The sequence below is a fragment of the Malaya genurostris genome, chromosome 3, assembly GCF_030247185.1.
Source record: "Malaya genurostris strain Urasoe2022 chromosome 3, Malgen_1.1, whole genome shotgun sequence".
NCBI lineage: Eukaryota > Metazoa > Arthropoda > Insecta > Diptera > Culicidae > Malaya > Malaya genurostris.
The window spans coordinates 206611774-206634454 of NC_080572.1; the positions used below are offsets into that span (position 1 = coordinate 206611774).

The 22681-nt window shown below is 38.7% G+C and overlaps 1 protein-coding gene across 6 annotated transcripts in view; it reads left to right on the plus strand.

The window, feature by feature from the left end:
- The window catches only part of LOC131438175 (uncharacterized), a 140271-nt gene that overhangs the window by 60418 nt on the left and 57172 nt on the right, over positions 1-22681 (plus strand). For all 6 annotated transcript variants that reach the window (XM_058608009.1, XM_058608013.1, XM_058608008.1 and 3 more), the window contains exon 4: positions 15107-15152. In XM_058608009.1, the coding sequence (XP_058463992.1) occupies positions 15107-15152 (46 nt within the window). The remainder of the gene's footprint in view (positions 1-15106; positions 15153-22681) is intronic.

Below are 22681 nucleotides of genomic sequence, written 5' to 3' on the forward strand. Positions count from 1 at the left end.
TTCGCACTAAAATTTCTCAAAGATGTCTACACACTCCTCAGGTGAATTTAACTGATTTCAGAATTCCGGTTCCAGTATCGAATCGTTTCTCAAAGCTCAATCATTTTCTCAAAAAGGCCAAGTCAAACTTCAAAAACGAAAATTCAAATTAAAGGACTTAAGGTCCCATACCAAATTGGTAAGTTTTATCCGATGCTGGAATTACAGATGATGAGCTTTTAAAATTCATACCGATATAGAAGATGTAAATTGTTTGGAGTATTAATTTATGGCCATTCGAATCATTTCGGGTTATACTAGCTCCTGCATAGCGGCTCTAGAAGTACCATAAATAAAGATAAAAAGATTCTAAAGTGGAACTTACTTCGACATCTCATGGAATGTTCAATCGATTGTCACACGTTAAGATTGAAATTCGATACGATTTGCTGTTTCGACATTACAGGGTAATGAGTGATTAAAATCTCAATTTGTCGTTTAAAACGACGATAATTAAAATAATGTCATCAGAATTAAAACACCTAAGAATATCTATTCAAAAAAAACACATGCGGATTGATAAAAAAAAGGTATCATCTCACTGATAGGTGGATTAATCACGTTTTTAATTTTCGAACAGACGAATTGCGCTTCTAGTTTAAGAGGAAAAATGATTTTCAACGGAAACGGAAAGCCTTCATGTTTATGAATTTGCTGCCCTTATTTCAATCAGCATTTCTGAAGACTTAGAAAGAATTACAATATTGATTGATTTGTTCTGTGAATCTATGTTTTATTTTGTTTCAGAGATCCTCAACTATTCTACACTAGGTACACAAGAATGTTGAAATTAATGTCGATGAAAGTGAATTGAGTTTAGTTTAAACTTTTGGAAGACTTCTAACTTCAATTTCAGGGTTTACATTGCTTTCGATATGAGATCTGTATCCTAGCCGATTAGTTATAAAGTGGTAGAATATATAACTAACTGAATTAATTATTGCTTAATTCGAAACACTGAATGTTATTGGTAGATGATCTGAATCCAAGTCAATTTACTATAAATGTTACGTTGATCTACAGGGTCGCCGAGAGAGGGGGGGGGGGGGAGGGGGGTTAATTCCCACTGGGCCCGGACTTTTTAGGGGACCAAATTTTTGTTGTTGCTCACTGTGGAACATACCTTGGGACTTTTTTTTGCTCGTGCAATTCTCCAAGATAGAGGTGTTTTCGAAGGCCCGTATTGAAATCCCCCCGGACCTGGTTTTTCCTCTCGGCGGCCCTGTTGATCTGTTAGAATCAGATCAATTGTAAAAGGATTTCTCATAAAAAATAAATTAGTTGGGTTATTGGAAATAAAACTGGGTAAAAAACAGCGGAGCATTCAGAATCAGGAATCCGAACTAATTGGCGCAAGTGTCACGTTCCCCTAGTTATTTGGAGATTTGTGCCTCCATTACTTCCTAATTACTCTACAAGATATGTTTAGCATTTATAATCCTATTAGGAAAAAAATAGATCGATTTCTTATGCGTTTTCATAGCTAGCGTTGGATTTATTTGCTCATCAACGCATTGAAACCGTAAACATGTTGCATTTCAAAAATAGGATAACATGATGGATGTATCTAATGTTTATTGACTAACCAATACATTTTTAAAAAAAGTTGTTTTCGAAGATGTACATCTAATGATTTCAATTTGAATTTTATTACATGAGTATTTTTAATTTTTTGTCTGATTGCACATTGTTAATAATTGATTTTGTGATTTCCATCACAATCAGAGCACGACAATTCATCTGAATATATCGTTTATTGAACAGACGAGCTTGCAAACGAATTGCTACAATTTAAACAGCCTATGTATATATGACAATTTGTTGTACCATGGACGAAGCCCTGACAATTACAATATTGTGTTCGGTACGCTGTGCCATCATGCCGTTTAAAATTTTCCCGCCGAACTGATATTCCACTTACACTTCCGGAAGGAACGGAGAAAGCTTTGTGCCAAATGCTATGAAGTTACAGGCATAGATTATCCATTTTGGCGATTGTTGTTCCTTATTGATTTATTTTTAATAATGTGTATGTCATGTGCGCTAGGAAAAAACGGTTACGTGTAACCAAAACCCCTAGAAGACTAGAAAAAGGCTTTATGACTATTTGATATGCATTTTATTTTATTTATAGTAACGATGCAAATTTCCTATTTATACATCGATATGATCAAAAAGTACTTCTATCCTCATTGTAATGTTTTGTTTTGGGCATGGTATATCTGTTTAAAGCTTGAATTAAAGGAATATTAAAAAAAAAACTAAACAGAGGTGATTTAAGTCTATTCCAAAAACCGGAAATTTTTATCTCGCAAACCTGTAAAAACCGGGAAATTGAAATCGGCAAACTTGCCACCCTGGTACAAGGCAATTGCTACCGATCTCATTTCTTCCAAGTCAGGGTTCATTTGAATCATGTGATCATAAAACGGCAACAAAAAACATTATACAACTTTTGCAAACGAAGAAGAACAGTATAATTAGGAGTAAATATGGTTTACAATTTCCAAGTAAGACGTTCACATCAATTTAACAATAGCATATCACATTTTGTGGGATCACCTTACCTTAGTCCTTAGAAACGGGAAATGGAATTGGATGCAAATTAACGGATAGTTTTATAACAGCATAGAACATACACTTATCACGCATCCCAAACAACATTCATTAAACACTACTGCAACGGAAAATCTTTCCAGCTTCACATTTCCCACTGGATCTGCTAACCGATTCTACATTCTCATGACACCTCTCGCTGAATCAGTCGTGTATAATCCATTATACTCGCTAGCCATTGATGGTCGCACTCCCAAGGTCTTCAGGCCGTCTCATGGGTGGGTGTTTCATCTTAAACGATTAACCGAGCCATTGTGAGTTGCGCAGTACTTTTTTTTCTCCTCTCTTGCGCACATGAACTTTCTTCCTTATTTGGTCATTACAGACTGGCCGGACCTAGGCCGCAAGCAAATGTAAGATGAGCAGAATAGAATTATGCGATTAAGTCACTCGCATCTCATTGACCAGTGGGTCTACTTGGCGTGCATTTCCTACATTCAATTATAATTTCACCGTAGCGGTGAAAGACTTTCATTCCTGAGAATTATGCAGCCGTATGTGATCGTAGAGTTGCCGTTAGCCACCAGGGAATACAGTTGACCTAGAAGTCTCTTCTCTTTCTGCATGCGAATCGATTCGATGTCGCGACAGAGGGTACTACGAAACCCTACACTAGTGAAACGAGCTGCTGATTATTCGCAAAAGGGAGCCCCGTGCGCGCATGCCATTAGATGCCGTTAGGTTTTTTTTTCTCTCGGCTCGGACACGATATAGCGATTATGGCCAAGCCGAAGTGGTGACCACGACGAAGGTGGTACAGACGACCCCGGAGAAGATTCTTCTCAGTTCTTCTCAAATGCTTTTAAATGGCGTGGAATTATCGCATTACGCACGGAGATAGGCTCAATCAAGTTTTAATGGGATATGTTCGTTGATCATTAACATGGTTTCTCGTTGGTACCGCTAGGCCCGCATCCAGTACTGTTTGTTTCATGCAAATGGATTGCCAAAACCTAGAATTTAGTTGGGCTACGATTAGTTTGCCAGCGTACAGTTTCTAATTAGGTTGTTTGGTGAACTGTGGTGCAGGCAGCTATTGTCAATCGAGCTACGTTATTATGTTTTTCGGTCAAAAGTTCAGGAAGATCCTCTGAAACTCAGGTTGTGCTATTCCTAGTTCAAGGTGAATATTCGATATGTAAATAAGTTAATTTCATCCAATAAATTTTTATACTAAGCTCATTATTTAAATACTCCAAATAATTTCATTTAATTATATTTCAAATGGTCCGTCAGTTATAATTCAAGTAATAACTTATAAGAATAAATCCATTCTTCATGGAGTTGAACTTTTCTGAAAACTTTCCTCTTTTTGCTATGGCTCAATTGTGGCATTTTGTGTGATATTGATTACATAAACTCTTTTTGATACAAATGATAAAAATCTTTTAATTTGAGAACGAAAGACATTTTTTAATGTCTTGGGGGAAAATTATTCATGTAAAAAAATCAAGAGTGAATTGATAAAATTTAACTGTTTATGGATAAAGTGTGTTTTAATATTATCCTAAGTGTTAAAGGATTCTTATGAATTTCATGTTTAAGTTCCTATATACTTTGAGTTTTCTCTTAGATTTGTCAGTGCACAACAGTTTATGTTGAACTGTTAGCCCACCCAGCAGTTCAACAAAAAACAAATGGCTGAGCGGACATATAATTTTTGAGACTTCCTAAGTTTTTTTTTAATTTGCGCCGACTGATGTGTCGAAAGAATGTCTGTCCTCGATTCCTCGCGGGAGTGGACTGTATACGAATGAGTTTCGGTTTCTTGGACGGATAAATTCAAAAAGCGTCTGTTTGGTACAACAGTCAAGTTTTTACTACTTAAAGAACGAATGAATACATATGTGTTAGTAAGAGTGTTTGAGCATAGGTATAATAGTTTTTCTATTCTAGTTTGTTGTCTGGATCATCGTAGCAGGAGTAAAAATCTACCCGGGCGTTGAAATGGGAAATTTCAAGATTCCAATCGCCCAGTCTGGTAGTCGCTCTCGTTGTCTATTGGCAGCAAGCAAATTTTCTTGACGGCACGCCTAGTTATGCCATTCTTGGTTCGCAAACTTACCACTCGAGTGTGCCCATCCTTGCCCGGATGGAGTTCGATTATGCGGGCCAGCGCCCACTTCAACGGCGGTGCATTTTCGTCGATGATGACCACCATTGCTCCAATCTTAAATTCAGTGACCTTCAGATCTCGTTGACGCCTTTGAAGTTCGTGGAGATAATCGTTCATCCACACTCTCCAAAACCTTCGCTTCATGTCCTGAATAAATTGTAACCGCGATAGCCTGCCCTGGGGAATGCCAGTGTATGTGGGTTTCGCAATGGCCTGGAACTCTCTTCCAATGATGAAATGAGCTGGAGTTATGGCAGTCATATCATTTGGATCATCTGAGACAGGTGTGAGAGGGCGGGAGTTTAGAATTGCTTCGATCTGTGCGAGTACAGTAGAGAGTGCTTCAAACGTCAGTCGATGTTCAGCGAGAATCAATTTCAGATGCGATTTAACCGATTTAACTCCCGCCTCCCATATCCCTCCAAAATGCGGACTTCGTGGAGGAATGAATGACCATTCAATACCTCTTGGCGCGCAATACTCGTTCACAGCACGGATGTGCTCTTCGTTGTGGAAAAGTTCGGCTAGGCGACACATTTGGTTATTGACGCCTTCAAAATTAGTCGCGTTGTCCGAGTACAACTTCTGCACGAGACCTCGGCGACTAACGAATCGTTGTAGCGCACTCATAAACGCGTCGGAGCTTAGATCGGACACAGCCTCCAGGTGTAACGCACGGGTGGCCATGCAGACAAATAAACAAACGTATTCCTTGGTGGTTGTCGGATGTCTTGTAACAGCACTTGATCTAAGATTGAAAGGGCCCGCAAAGTCCAGACCTGTATGCGCGAACACTGGAGACGGCTTGACGCGGTAGTCAGGAAGATCTCCCATTAATTGCGTAGACTTCTTGGGTCTCATACGGAAACACGGCACACAACGATGCAGTTCCTTCCGTATGACATTCCTTGCCTTGAGTGGCCAATACTGTTGCCGAACGACGCCCAGCAGACCTCTTTGCCCAAGATGCATGTTGACACGATGTAAATGCCTGATCAATGTTGTTGTGAGTGGATGTGTTTCAGGCAGAATGGCTTGATGACGATGTTCATATGGAATAGCAGCATTCCGTAGGCGACCACCTACGCGCAGCACTTCATCATTCGCGTCGATGAACGGGCTCAGGTTCTGAAAGGGTAACTTGCATTCCTTGTCGCTTCTCAGCATTTGTAGCTCTTTGTGAAACATTTCACCTTGTACCATCCGTGTGATCAAAATGGATGCTCGTTGCATTTCTGTTGCTGTAGGCAGTCCCTTGGCAATGTGCCTTCGACCACTCTTAATGTAATCGCAAAAACGAATCACATATGCCATCGATCGCTGTATAATCATGTACCGACTGATTCTGTCGAATATCGGTAGCCTCGAACGTTCAACTGCACCAACGAGTGCTGTTATTCTGAGTTGTGGTAGCTCCTCTTCCGAGAGTGGAGTTGGTTGATCGATCGACACTTCAGCGCAATGAAATCTGGACGGTCCGTGCCACCAAAGCTGCCGTCTTTCCAATTCTGATGGCGATACGCCACGGGAAATTAAATCCGCAGGATTCTCTTTCGAAGGGATGTATTGCCAAGTGTAATTAGCAGTCAATTGCTGGATTTGTCGAACTCGGTTGCCAACGAATACGGTGAGTGCTTCCGGAGATTTCTGCAACCAACAGAGGACTATCTGTGAGTCCGACCACAATCGAACAGAGCTAAAGTCGGAATCAATTGCTGCTAGCACCTTCACGGTGAGCTGAGAGAGTAACATTGCTGCTAACAACACGGCCCTTGGTGTTGTAATCTCCTTCTGCTTGTTCTTCTTCCTCGGGAGAATTCGTGACTTACTGCAAATTATGTTCATGGTTGCTGCCCCATCGTGTCTTATTACTCGAGCGTACAGACAGGCGCCGTATGCCAAGTCTGACGCATCAGCAAATCCGAAGAGTTCAAACGTACACGATCCGTTACTGAAGATCCATCGTTCAATCTTGACGTTGTTCAAGTATTGTAGTTGATCACGGTAATCTGTCCACAGCTGTGCTAATTCACATGGTACCGGTTGGTCCCACTCTAAATCCGCGCCCCAAAGCTCCCGCATAATCAGCTTCGCTGCGGTAATCACAGGTCCTACAAATCCCAAAGGATCGAAAATTCGAGCAATCTGACTGAGAATCGATCGTTTAGTTAGTTGAGCGTTGGGATTACGACATTCCGCTACGATGAATGTGAATGTGTCCTCTTTGGGATTCCACGAGACCCCGAGAGTCTTCATTACCGTATTAACAGTTGGGTTTGTAATATCAACACAGCCTTCTCGTTGATGTTCAGGAATAGTAGCCAATAATGATTCCGCATTCGAACAGAACTTGTGTGCATCGAAGCCACCTTCGTTGAGTAATCCAACTATTTGATTTTTTACCTCCATAGCCTTCTCCAGAGAACTGGCTCCAGTAAGCACGTCGTCAATGTAAAAGGACTTCCTAACCGCCCCAGCACCGAGCGGGTATCTCTCCTTCTCGTCCTCAGCGAGCTGGCGGAGTGCCATTGTTGCCAGAAAAGGTGATGATGCCAGTCCGTACGTTACGGTTCGTAGATCGTATACTCGAATCGGCTGACTCCGGTTCTCGCGCCAGAGAATCCGCTGATATCGAACATCTTCGTCGTTAACTCTAATCTGTCGATACATTTTTGGAATGTCAGCGACAAAAGCGATCTTAAACGATCGAAAGTTAAGGAGTATCGATATAAGGTCGTTTTGCACGGCTGGACCGACCATTTGAGTCTGGTTGATACTGATTCCAGAGTCACTCGGCGCCGAACCATCAAACACAACGCGAAGTCTAGTGGTTGTGCTGCTGGGTTTTAAAACGTAGTGATGTGGCAGATAGTAAGCTGATTGGGACTGATCAGTTTCGACATCTTCATTCAGCGTCATGTGACCAAGTGTTTCATATTCTCTCAAAAAGGCGATGTACTGCATTTTGATTTCGGGAGCCCTATCTAGTCGCTTCTCTAGGGCCAGGAACCGTTTCTCCGCCATAGCCTTCGAATCACCAAGCTGATCCTTAACATCGTTGAAGGGAAGGCGAGCTACGTATCTTCCTTCACTAGTGCGCTCGTGTGTATCACGGAAATGGTCCAAGCAAATCTCATCCAATGGCACGAATTTCTCGTTGAATTCGTCGCATGACTCGATACGCCAAAAATTTCGTACAATTTCATTGAGATCTTCTTCAGCGGAGATGAAGAACGATTGCTGCTCTGAGCTCTTGCTGGGAATCGGACCACTTAACACCCATCCAAATTGAGTGTCCTGGAGAATGGCAGAGGTGTTTGGAATCCTCATTCGACCGGACTTCAACATCTCAAAAAATACTTTAGCGCCCAGTAGCATATCGACACGGTCAGGAATACTAAAGGTCGGGTCTGCTAACTGTATACCAGTCGGTAGTGCAATGTTGGTGCAATTCACCTTCGTCAAGGGAAGATTACCTGTTATCCTGGGTATAACGAAGAAATCGAGACATGCTGAAAAATCGCTTATACGAAATTTGATTTTCGTATGAATCTTCAGTCGCACTTTCGTATGAATGTCATTTAGACCGCTAATTGAGACATTCGCGGGTATCTTCTTCAAAGATAGCATAGTTGCGAAATGTTCTGAAACGAAATTCGAGTGTGAACCCGAGTCCAATAGTACGCGGCACGGGTAAACATCAGACTTCCCGTAAACAAGGACTACAGCGGTGGAAAGTAGAACTTGCTTCCCGGTTCCGTTCGGATGAGTACAAAGTGTTGACTGTACTCCAGCATCGATAGATGTTTCTTCGTGTTGTCTCTCAGGCGGTAGTACAGACTTCTTCTCGGGGTTCGGCTGCGAAACTTCAGTTTTCGAATCATCTGGTTTCTTCTGCTGATTGTCGGCTGGATGCAACGTAGTATGGTGACGTTTGTTGCATTTTTTGCACGAGTGCTTCGAAGAACAATCCGTCGTGCGATGCCCCTTCTGCAAACAGTTAAAGCATGCGCCGGTCCGACGGAGTGTGTCGTATCGATCAGAGATGACTGCCTTTTTGAAGACATCACATTTCCACAGATCGTGGCCTTCAGAACAATGTGGACAAGCATCAGTCGCGGTGACTAAGGAGTTCGCACGCGCCCTCGGTCCTGCAGGACTGCTTAGCTGGAGTTTCGCCGGAATCTTCATCTGCGTCTTGTGGAACGGATGAATCTTTTCGAGAACGCGACATCTTTCGCGTAAGAAATCCATAGTAGAATCGTAATCGGGTAAGGCAGTGGAAGCTTGTTCAAGTTCCCAAGCCTTTCGGGTATCACTGTCCAGTTTAAGAGCGATACGGTTGATTAACATTCTTTCTCCAAGTCCAGATACTGGTAGACCTAGATTTTTCAAAGCGTCTACATTTTTCGCGCACGTGTCCAATAATTTCCTCAACCCAACTGCATTTTCGTTAGTTAGCTTCGGCAAATCGAAGAGTGCATCGATATGCTTGTCTATTATTAGCCGTCGATCTTCGAAACGTTCAGTCAGTGTCGCCCAAGCAGCGTCGTAGTCATTGTTATTTATTATCTCCTGATCAATGATTCCCGCAGCCTTTCCCACTAACGAATTTCGAAGATGATACAGTTTTATGGCTGGAGCTTCCGAGGTGTAGCGGGACATGATCGTTACAAACATCGACTTGAAAGCGTACCAGTTCTCGTACGATCCATCAAACGAGGGAAGAGGTACTTTCAACGGAGGCAGATGTGCCACGTTCACAGGAGGTATCGCGGAGGGCTGAACCGTATGTTCTTCCTTCTTCAAGGAAGTCTCAAACAATTTTGTAAGGACAATATACAACTCACCATATAGCTGCTCAAATTCAATGCAAAACTCCTCTAGCCCCGAGCGATCATCATCGCTAATGTCGAGGCCGTGTGCTCGCTGCTGGTGAACGTTGTAATCGGCATTCACACTCTCAACAACCTTTAGCTGAAACTGCAGAAACTGTTTGCAGTCCAGACTCTGGTTGGGATCGTCGTTGTCAGCCTCTAATACCGTTTTCACTCGCATTAATTTTCGACTCAAAGCATTCATCTGATTTATTAGCACTTTGTATTCAGCTGCCATCTTCTTTCGCGCTTCTTTATCTCTTTTGTTTTTCTTCTGTTGACTGATTGGCACTATTTCACAGTTTAGTTCTTTATCATTTAACGTATTACCGTCTTCACCAACAGAATCTGTTTCGCCGATGGCGTGTTTATCTTTTGCACTTCGCGTCGCAATTGGTGTGCGTGTCATGCTCATTGTGCCGATGATACGGAAACATTTCTGATCGGGGTTCGTTTCAAATGCACGTCACTGAATACCGCACTAGTACCACTACTATCGCGTTCCACTCGGATATAGCAAACGAGATTGCGAAAAACACTATAGCATTTTCATTCTTCTCGGTAGGCGGCCATCTTATTTTCACTGAGTCAGAAGAGCATGCGCGTACACGTTGTGATTGTTTCACTACACGAATAAAATCACTCGAAAAAGCACTTAATCCTCGAGAACGCTTCCCAGGACGCTTTTCAATGAATACGCTGCCATCAGCAGCGCCAACAGGTTCGCGAAATAAAACACTTGATCCGACTGATACCGCTCGATTCACCACAGTCAGTGGCGTCAAATTTCTCCTAGTAACGTAACGCGGTGGATCCGTATTTTAGATCACTCGTTTTTCTCGCGAATTCAACTGTTATCGGAACAGTGAATCAGAAAACCGAAACATCCGGTTTGAAGGACCAGAAAATGTCCTCGATTCCTCGCGGGAGTGGACTGTATACGAATGAGTTTCGGTTTTTTGGACGGATAAATTCAAAAAGCGTCTGTTTGGTACAACAGTCAAGTTTTTACTACTTAAAGAACGAATGAATACATATGTGTTAGTAAGAGTGTTTGAGCATAGGTATAATAGTTTTTCTATTCTAGTTTGTTGTCTGGATCATCGTAGCAGGAGTAAACAATGTCCTATGCATAAAAATTTATTAACCCTTTAATTACTATGTTTATCTTATTAATCTTGTTTTCTTACATATATCACGATGTTAATGCATTGTTCTATTCTCAGAGTAGGTCATTCAATCAAAAGACTTTCGTTTCTGTAAAAACTTACCTAACCCACCTAACAGTGAGATGATACATTTTTTTTCACTTCGCGTAAAGACTGTCTCAGAAAGTATGGACGCAACCAAAAACCGCTGCCATTTCGCAATGGTTCAGAATCTGTCAATTTTTATGGCTGCGTCCTGTTGTTTACCCTCTTCTCTAACCACTTGTGCAGTTGTTTATTCGTTTTCATTAGTTTGTTTCGAAATGCATGGACTTTCAGCAGAACAACGTCGAAAAATTGTGTACAAATGGTGCACAGAACGCGGACTGTCACTGAGAAAGATAGCAAAAATGGAAGGAGTAAGAGAAAAAGCCGTGCGAAATGCAATCAGGAAGTTCGGTGAGGATAACACCTTTGAGGATAAACCGAAAACGGGTCGAAAAAAAAGTCATGTCAACCCTCAGTTGGATAAACGTATACGGAAGGCGTTCGGGTAAAAGAAGGAGGTTTCAGTTCGGGATGAGGTCAAAAAAGTGGGCACTTCGAAGTCAAATGTTCTTCGTGCTAAGGAACGTTTGAATATTCGAACCTATAAGAAGCAGAAACAACCAAAACGTAGTCCGAAACAAGAAGCATCGATCAGGCCGAGGGTTCGAAAGCTGTACAATACGATTCTTGCTGGAAATTTGAACTACATAATCATGGACGACGAAATCTACGTGAAACTCGATTACAAATCCTTTTTGGGACCACAATATTATACGGTGCGAGAAGGGCAAGTGTTATAGCAGTCCGAGACATCGATTGAAGTCGAAAAATTTGGTAAGAAAGCTATGGTCTGGCAAGCAATTTGTAGCTGCGGTAAGATTTCGAAACCCTTCATCACCACTGCTTCAATGAACAGCGAAATATACATCAAGGAATTTTTACAAAAACGTCTTCTATCCATGATTCGAAGCTACAAGGATCCTGTTGTCTTCTGGCCAGATCTTGCTTCTTGCCACTACTTGAAATCAAAGGTAGAATGATATACTACCAAAAATGTCACTTTCGTCCCAAAAGACATGAATCCACCAAATTGCCCAAAACTTCGACTAATTGAGGAATTTTGGGCATTAACGAAGGAACATCTTAGGAAACATGTCTCGGCAGCCGAAACCATTCAACAGTTCGGAAAAGATTGGAAAAAAGTGTCAAAATTTGTCGCCAAAAAGTCTGTACGGAATTTAATGAGGGACGTTCGCAAGAAGGTGCGCCAGCTAGTCTACAATGGCTAAGTAGCAAATGTTGAGAATGATATTCTGTTGTTGTAGTCAAATATTATCAGTATAACGAATAAAATTTGAATATCTAACACTTGTGAATTATTTGCAGCGAAATAAAAGTGCGTCCATACTTTCTGGGACAGTCTTTATAATATTTTTTGGCATTAGAGCAGTTTCGTTTGAATTCAAAGGTCTGTTATTATTAAAACTATTTTTAATTCGCTCAAATTTTGCATACTCATTATTCATAACCGGAGAGGACAATATCCATCATCGGTTCACAGTTCACAATTTTTTGAAAAGATCCTAGGCCACGGGTTGAGAATCTGCGACTCACGAGTCACATGCATTTTTAATACACTCCTTTCTCAACATATTTTGAATACTCTGTTGGTTACCCTAAGCGATTATTCTGTGCCGCCATCGTTTATCTCTGTCGTCACCTTTTCTACTCTTCTTCAATCTATGTTTGACATTGGGACATTAGGGCATGTTCAGGAGTGTTCTAGTTCTAGATGCAGAATTTATGTCAGTTTTAAAATTTAAATCTAGAAATTTTAACAAAATAAACTAAAAGCCCCAGCAGCGTTTTATCTGTGTTTCAAACATAGAAAAAATAGAACGGCAACGTATACCAGTTTTAAATTTGACAGTAGAACTGTTTGAATAGATAAAACTAAAACAGCCTGCTGGGGATACGTTTGTTTCAGTACCTAAGTTTATAGAAATTTGTTGAGTCATCTTCGAGAAAATTCAACCGATGAAAAATGTGCGACTAGTCGTTTACGTCACTTATACCATTATATTGCCCGAAGCAGAAGTGACAGACTTTTGCGTTTCAAACTTGATCAATGGTACATTATATAGCTTTCAAACGAGCCTGAGGTTGTTGAAATCGGTTCAGGCATCTCCGTCGCTTTTTAACATATGATTATCAATTCTTTCAAATGAGCTTTCAACTTGATCTTCAGCTTTCAAATGAGACTACATGTGTTCGATAGTAGCTTTCAAAAGAGCCTAGATGTGTTAAAATCAGCTAAACTATTTCTGAGAAAATTGAGCGATAATAAACAACGCGTTTTGTCGGTTATGTCACTTATATCATTATATCTCTCGAACCAGAGGTCATCGCCATTTGACCTTCGGACGTAAGATGTAATAGTGGCTTTCAAACGAGCCTAAGCTTGTTGAAATCAGTTCAAGTATTTGAACTGAATTGTGAATGTAGTTTGAAGATCAAATGACTGGCATTTCCGGTTTCGGAGATTTATTGGTATAAGTAACGTAAGAGACAAAACGTGTTGTTTCTTACCGGTCAATTTTATCAGAAATACTTGAACTGATTTCAACAAGTTCGATTTCTTATGAGCCTACATGGGTCAAAATTGGCTCAGCCATCTCTGAGAAGATTGAGCGGTAAAAACAACGCGTTTTGTCGGTTACGTCACTTATAGCATTATATCTCCAGAACCAGAAGTAACAGCCATTTCAGCTTCGGACTGCATAAATGGTGTAATAGTGGCTTTTAAACGATCCTAAGCTAGTTGAAATCAGTTCAGACATCTCTGACAAATTTGAGCGATAAAAAAAACCACGGGTTTTGTCACTTAAGTCATTTGATCTTCGAACTTGATTCACAACTCAATAGTAGCTTTCAAACGAGCCTAGACGTGTTTCAATCGGCTATGCCATCTCTGAGCAAATTGAGTGGTAAAACAACAACACGCTTTGTCGGTGGCGTAATTTATACCATCATATCTCCGAAACCAGAAGTGTCAGACATATGATCTTTGCACTTCATTCACAATTAAATAGTAACTTTCAAACGAGCCTATGCTTGTTGAAATCATTGTTCAGTTCAGCTATCTCCGAGAAAATTGAGCAGTAGAAATGTAGTAGTAGTAGTAGAAACACACACACACATGAATTCGAATTTCGTCAGGATCCGAATTGTGGTTCTTCAATTACAGGATGTTGAGTATTTAAAATAGTAATTTATTGTGACGATGCAAATATGGTTGGTAACATCAAAACTCTCTAAGCAATTTTAATTTGTGTAGATCATAGAAGATGATGTCCAACAAACTCCAAGAAAAGTATTTTGAAAAATTCTAATGTAATATCTATGGAAATATTATGTATATGAGAAGTACCATGCGCGCGGGTGGTTTTAGAAAATTTTCAATGGAAATTTTGAAAATTTTGCAAAAACCAAAGACAAACAGCCCTTTACAAAACTTTTATCTATCTGCAGAGCAAAAATGGCTGAAAAATTTCGAGGATTTTTCGAGTATTATCAAAAATAGCTCTGAAAATGAAAGTTTTGGTAATCTTTCACAATTAGCAATGAACAAAATTGATTAAATAAATCCAAAAATCAACGAATACTCAATTTCATCGTAAATAGTCATCCGTTGTATTGTTTGGATATTTTTTCCTGAATTAAATTGAGTTTGGAAAAACCGTTGCCAAAACCCCCTCGAAACCTCGTTACTGAGCACCAACATGATAAATGCCCAGTACATAATGTTGTGTTGCGGGAAACCATGGCAACGGGTTCCTATGAATGATTTCGGCTCTAGGATAATTATAGTTTTCTTTGGCGCCAAACCAATTTCAACCTTTTTAAACAGTCTACTTTATTTCGAGGCTGCTTGCGTCGAGACCTTCCACAGCCAGACAGCCTGGCCGTTCGATCCAGCAGCGGACCGTGGAAGCATCCATTATCGTTAACGAGCGTAATGAATTTAAAGCAAAATGTTTGAAAAAACGCACTTGCACCTGAATGCGCAAAAAGCAAATGAACTTAGCTAATCGAATTTCACTACGAAATATGACTTAACTGTCCTAATGAGTTTTGCAAAAATGCGTTCACCGTGCTACAGTTTGCTGCCGGCGCGGTAGTCAATTGTAAATGTTTTGTAAATTCGAAGAGGTGCCATCACTAACCGGTTTTATTCGTTTTTTTCTCTCTCTTTCTTCCAGACAATAGCTACTTTCACACGATGCGCTCAGATTCCTTCCATAAAACGTAAGTACATCAATTAGTTCGACTATTGATATACCATCGAAAGGTATCCGATTACGGCACGCGATTGGAGGAAATGCTGTTAGTGGTAACAGCCTAGCACAAAGTCTGATATAACCGGAATCAATGAACTTACAGTTCAGTGACTGGAATTCGAATCGAATTAAGTAATAAAATTGTTGTGGTGGCTAATTTGACGACACGATCACTTATAATAACACATGGTTTACGAACGACATAAATCATCATTCTTGGGTTCTGTGACAAAGACCATCACCAGGAAGCAACTTACGAAGCGTTCACTTGCTACAATCGTAAAACTCGTAACACATAACCCAAGTAACAATTCGAATGCCTTATGGTTTTGATTATAATTTAAAGGAGTTTTGTAATTGATTGTTCAATCACTACTTGTTTTATAACAACTATAATAAGTGTCGCTTTTGACAAGTAATATCATAGTTTTTAAAGCTTCTATAAAACCTTTTACCTAGACTAACAACTGGACTAAAAATAAATCAATTTGTACTAGAATAAAACCATGCAAACGCTCTTAATATTGCTATAAAAAATGTTCTTTAAAACATTATTGTCCGTAAAATTCTTTCATAAAACTAGATTTGTGTGTGTGCGTGTTCATTGAATGACAGTTTCACTCAGAGCAAATTTGAGGGTTCTAAAGTACATTTATGACACTCCTGTTGTGGGCTATTTGATTTATTGCTTCTTAGATTAAGTGTAATTTGCATTGAAGAAAATTTCATGGCCGCCATTATGATGTTCTTTGCCGTAGCCTTTATTGACATCAAATAAACTTCGAAATGCAAAAACGAGGAAGTATGATGGACTTTTATGATTCATTTTCAAAACGTATGCACAAGTTTTATCGCCACGAAATAGTTTTATACAAAAAAGACGATAAATCACAGAAAATAATTTTCATAAATCATGGAGACTTTTGCAAAAACCGTATTTATTTCAAAGTGATTAGTTATAATAATTATTTTTATCCATACATTCACGATAAAAATAAAAGCGCATGAAGTTTTTACGTTCCGTAAAAGCCTCAAACTTGTAAATAAAATCCAATTCCATTCATTGCATTCAAAGCAGATATGACACACATATAATCAAGAAAAGTATTACCAAAACGACAGTTTATTCATAGTGGAATTTATTCCATAGAAATAAATTTAATGTTGATCGTAAATCTGGTTTCAAAATTTTCTTGAATTTGTAGTTTTAACGCAGCTTTATGATGATTCTTCACTTTGCTTTACAAACCTTATGAAGAATGGTCCACTTGGCAGGAACATGCTCTTATAGAGGTTTTCAGTAGGCTTTCGTGGAGTTTAAAGTTTTAATGCAAGATTTATTATGTAGCATTGAAGATAGCTACAAGTATTTATTAATATTAAAAATGTTACTTGGGAAGCGCAGGCTGCTTCGTTGGTACAAATTTACGATCAACCATTTGATTTACTATAATACAATACCATCCCACATTGCACTATCAGGTTATGAGTTGTAACATTGGGCCAAATTACCGGCATCCAAGGTGTAAGCTTTGACAATCGGGATTGAACGGACTGAGAAATATGGCAGCTTTCGTTGCGTATCTAGCTTTATCTTCTGCTTACACTTTACATGCCACATCCTCGACTACCCACGAGAAGAAAATATTCATTTGAGAATACTGTGAAGCTACAGGAGAGTCGTCGTCTTCTGCCTGTTCGGTCGTTTGCTTTTGTTTCATCTCGCACGCTTCAAATAGAGGGAGTAGAGGTCGATGACTTTGGTAATTCAATATTGGTGTAGAACATGTAGAAGTGAACCTTTGAAATAGTGGAACACATGCTGAAGTTGATGCGAAAATCCAAGCTATTAGGGCCATTCCACACGAAATCAGCCATCAACATTTTTTTTCCGGATAATAATTTTTTTTTTGGTTAAGAACACAAAAATTTTCGTTACGTGTTTTTTTTTATTTCAATATGATGTGTTGAATTTTCAAGAAATGAAATGCCGCGTTCACAAAAAAGAACGTTTTTCATCAGCCTATTCTGAAAAATCTAAAAAGATTTATAATTCGTCCAAGACATGAAATGTGCGTCTTTTTCCTGGCTTTCAAATAAGCGATTCCACCAATAGGGGAGCTAAATGGAAAAACATTTCTCGAAAATTGCACGTATCATATTGAAGTAAAAAAAAAAACGTATCGAATATTTTTGAGTTCCTAACCAAGAAAAATTATTGTATCGAAATAAAAGTTTTGGTGGCTGATTTTGTGAAGACCATTAACATCTTTTATCATTTTGAAATGCAAGAATATTTGAAGTTCAATTTTGTGTTGGTATTTGTATATTATTTATTTTTATATTGTCATCGTCAAATGATTAGCTTATGCAAAGAAACTCAATCTCCTTACCTAACTGAACTGGAGGATTGAAAAAAATGTAGTATTTTTATCAACAAGGTGCGAGTCTCTATTTTGAAAACAAATCCGCAAATACGGATTAGAAAAATTCTCTGAAATAGAACAATTTTGAGCCCCAGAAAGTACTCGAGCCAATAGGTAATTAGTTTGGCAGAAGTTTAAAAATATTCCAGCATTGTTCGTGTACATTCCCGAGAAATTGTACCCTTCATTTTTGCGTTTCTCATATAGGACGGTTATGCAATCACTTGAAAAATCGACTAGTGAAAATTGACTTGGAGGACCAAGTGTCATATACCATTCGACTCAGTTCGTCGAGCTGAGCAATGACTGTATGTGTATGTGTATGTGTGAAATAATCTCATTAGATTTTTCCGGAGATGGCTGAACCGATTTTAGCAAACTTGTATTCAAATGAAAGGTGTTATGGCCCATACAGAATTCCTGAATTTCTTTCGGATCCGATTTCCGGTTCCGGAACTATAGAGTAAAGTGTATTAAATATTGTACACCCGTCACTTAAAGCGGCGAATCCAAAGCCTTAAAAAAATTGTAAACTGGATTCAAAACTTTACAAATCGATAGTCATTATCCGTAGGCAGATAAACAAACCGATTCTGGCTATCCTGGCTCCCGGTTTTCGATTAACACAGAAGTAGAGTACGATGTCAAACTCGTATAACATTTTCAAAATAGTTTTCAGATGTCATCGATTATACCAGTTATTGGGTTCCGGTTCCGGAAGTATTTAAAACATCGTAACTCACTTCTTTTTCTCGTGTTTCATTCTGCAGGTTATACTAGTTAATGCACAAACAATCCCTTGGTTTATTTCAAGAATCGAGGAGAAATATTATGAATAGAATACCACTGTATTATATATGAGAAAATGATTGATATGAAAAATGCATCATTACTAGGTGGAATAAAACAGATTTTTTTAAAGGTAACCCTCATGAGCGACCGTCCTACCCAATAGACTGTTATTGTATTTTATTCCACCTTTCAAATCTCCAGTTTCTGAGTTGTGGATTGTTAGAGACTCCACCTGCAAAGGGTCTCGCCTGGCATTCTTGGGCCTAGAAAAAGTTCTTTTAGGGGTTAGCCTATGTTTGTGCTTAGGGCACATAACCGTTTTTACTTTTCGTTACGTTTCGTCTTAGACTGGTCAGTGCAGAGCAGTTCAAATTGAACTGCTTATTGCAAACTTAAACAGTTCAACTTGAACCGCTAAGCAGACGTAAAGTTAATGCTACTTGCAAAACCAAATGATAAGTGTTTTGCAAGTAGCATTAACTTTACGTCTGCTTAGCGGTTCAAGTTGAACTGTTTAAGTTTGCAATAAGCAGTTCAACTTGAACTGCTCTGCACTGACGAGTCTAAGACGAAACGTAAAGAAAAGAAAAAGTTGCCGGGCTGCCGGACTTTCAAATTTTCTGCCGGGCCGCAGTACGCGGCACAAAAGAGTTCTCGATAGCTTTTTTACATTAACCATACTTAAAATTGCAAAAACGGAAGATGAAAACACTTCTGAATGACATAACTTTATTTGCTTTTACTCTTGTATTTAAGTCCCAAGTTATTAGCGACAACCATAATGGGATTCTAGTATTGAAATTTTAACAATTGGAAAATGTGATTAATTTGCGACTACATTATGTGAAATTCATAATGAAAAACAAAATTTACAATCTTTCTGACTGGTTGCTACTCCGTTACTTATCGGGATTAGCTGAAATTGTACAGGGAGTTTCTAGATGATCCGACCTGGGACTGGTAAATCATCCTTCAATGTACATCTTCTGGTAACCCCAGAATTCAATGATCAGTACCGGCGCCGGCTAGGCCCGAACGTAGATTGTCTAAGGAATGGAAAGGGATGTTAGTCCAACACTTGTTGTTACTAGAGACCGTTTATACTACTGCGCACTCCACAAGTATCACGGGAGAAGGACATTTGTTAGTAAAAATTTTAGTATTGGTATTATTCGCGCGCGACTCAGTATGTTCCGGTTTCAAGATGTTCGGATGCACCACTAAACTTACTGACTTCCCGAGTGAACGTTTCAACAATATCCTATATTGAAGTCCCGGGAAATCTTGATTCACAGCTCTTATTCGAGGAAACTGAAGAAAAAATTGCAATACTACCGCGTAAAAAACAAAAACTTTCCTATTTTTTATAAATGAAATTACGTGATACAAAATAAACGAGTGAATAGGATTAAGGCAAAATAGTTGATTCATTGCATTGACATATTCTAAACAGTTGTTATAAAATCATTTTAAATCACCAAATAAAGGTTGTACCAGAACACCTAAATAAAATTTACTGTTTACTACAGCAACTTTTTCCAAAAATAGAAACGTTGATTCACAGATCATATATAAGAGAGTTTTAACATTTACTAGAAAAGATTTTATGACATTGGCAAACAATGTTTATAGATTGAAATGTTTGGTCAAGTTGTAAAGCTTCCGATCTAACGAGAAATCGGATCCCACAATTAGAGAGCTAAATGTCATCAGTAATTAGCAAATTGCCCATTGACTAAACCATGTGCACCTTCTACGCATAGTAGATCTTCCGGTTATTAGATCCTTAGTTAAATGCATGTACCCCAGACAAAGTGAGAATAATATGGTGTAGGTAATATTCAAGTACGTCCTTAGCATCACAATGATGCAAAGCTTGCAACCGAGGTGATAACTTTATGGGTTGTTATGTGCGGACACAATGAAAATTCGAATTTGAGTCCAAACGCCTCTAAACAAATGTACACCTTGAGATATGTAAATTGAATCTATTCCATTTGCATGTTTTAACGATTGATGGTCAATAAAATATTGCGCTCATTTGAGTCTGATATTCGTCTGGAAACTTGTGCAAATTTTTAAATGGAAATCACATCAATCACTATCACTTACATCACTCGAACTCGAAGGAATGTTCGCCGTAACCCTACCAAATTTGAATAACTCCATTAGCTTTCCTTTATTGAAATTCTTTCAGTTATCTTCAAAGAAATTCACCCGATGAAAAATGTGCAGTTAGTCGGTTACGTCACTTATAGCATTGTATCTTCAGAACCGGAAATGACAATCGTTTGCTTTTCGAACGTCATCAAAAATTCAATAGTAGCTTTCAAACGAGTCTAGACTTGTAGAAATCGCGGCAGCCATCTCTGAGAAAACTGAGTAGTGAAAAAACGCGTTTGTCGATTCCGTCACTTATACTATTATCACTCTCATTCTTCCCGGGTACTTTCGAACGAATACGAATAAGCCATTCTTGTTTTCACTCGAATGATTTCGAACGCTACTCGTTTGCCACAAAATATACAAATATCAGTAACCTTCTTCAAATAAATGCAGAGCCATGAAGAAATCACTTCAATTCTTGTAATTAATCATATGTGAAACGTTAGAATGTATGCCAGTTTCGTTACGAACTATATGTGTATTCGAACATCATTCGTACGAACGGAAAGTTCCATTCTTATTCTTATTTACAGACGAATGGACGAAATGCCGTGGTTTGGATTCGTCAGTTTAATGTTGCAAATCAACAGTTCGAATATTTGGTCCCACCCTCCTGACACTCCTTTACTAACTTTAGGGGAGCAGGTCGCCCCATAATACGGCTTCCACTCATATCCACCTAACAACAAGATAATCGGCCACGTTAAGCTAACGCAAATGAGCCCAATAAAAATTTTATTATAAAAAAAAAAAAAAAAACAGTTCGAATACATTCTTTTCCAACAAATGTATTTTCGAATGTAAAGGCGATTTGCAATTATATGATAAATTTGTTTTTTTGAGTAAAATATTTAGAAAGCATAGCAGTCATAGTAGAATGCTTTTTCATATGCGCGGTTCCAAATTTTTACGCATCATCTTTCTGGAAAATATGCAGATACTGGACCTTTTTTGAATTGCACGAAATTTAATTTCAATTTTTTTTATGCAATTTATTTATTTATTGTATAGCATTCGTCACTTCTTTGATGTATGGACTATGGAATCTTCCTAAAAAGCTACCTACAATGCCGATCCTTCTTTTGCACAGGAATCGCGTTTTTACACATGCGACTGAAAACAAAGTGGCTTATTCGCATTCGTTCGAAAGTATGTGTTTGTCGAATAGTCGATACGGACGTAAACAAGCATGACAAGTGAAATCGTAGTAAAACAAGTCGAATAGAAAATGATATGGAATATTTTTCCTTACCACTTAAGTCTGTATCAGAACAGATGGTTTAATGTTGGATTGGCGTTGGTCTTATGCGTACATGCATATTTGAAAGTGTGATTGATACGAACGTAAACGGTAATACGAATTTTATATACTTTCGAACGTATCGAAACGGTCGTAAATATAACTGAGGTGGTATATCTCCGCAATCAGAAATCACAGTTAGTTGGCTCAGCCATCTCAGAAAAAAATTAGTGGTAAAAAAACAAAACGTTTGACGATTACATACCATTATTGTCGCGAACTACACGCGCCGAACCTCCATATAGTCCAGGTCCAATAAACTGTCATCATTTTGGTTCAGTGTAATCATGCAAAAAATCTACTCAAAATGTACATAATCTAAATCTACGGTGTAAATCCAATCTGTCATCATTTATGCTGATCTTAGCAGGTGAAGTTTCCTTTCAAGTTCCTAATTCTAATTAGATTGTAAAACTTATATCAGTTGTGCGATGCTGTGCTGATAAAAATTTAGTTTTCTTCCTACACTACAATATAAATACTTAAAGCTAAGTGATTATAGCTTTGCGAGAGGTAAAAATAGAACAATTTGAATGCTATTGAAATATTGTATACTAAAAACTAAAATTACAGTTGAAGCGCTCCACGTGAGTCACATTGAGATCGAATTACATTAAACGAAAAACAGACACTAAACGTAAGTAACTTACATGCTATCTTAAACTAACTATTCAATAGAACATAATAATAGATATAATAATAGAAATTTTTAACCTCGTCCACTATACTGCTGAATAAATCATTGAGGTTAGAAGTTCGGAAAACCGTTTGTTCTGTTGTATTTTCAACAAATTAAAAATTTCGTTTATTCGC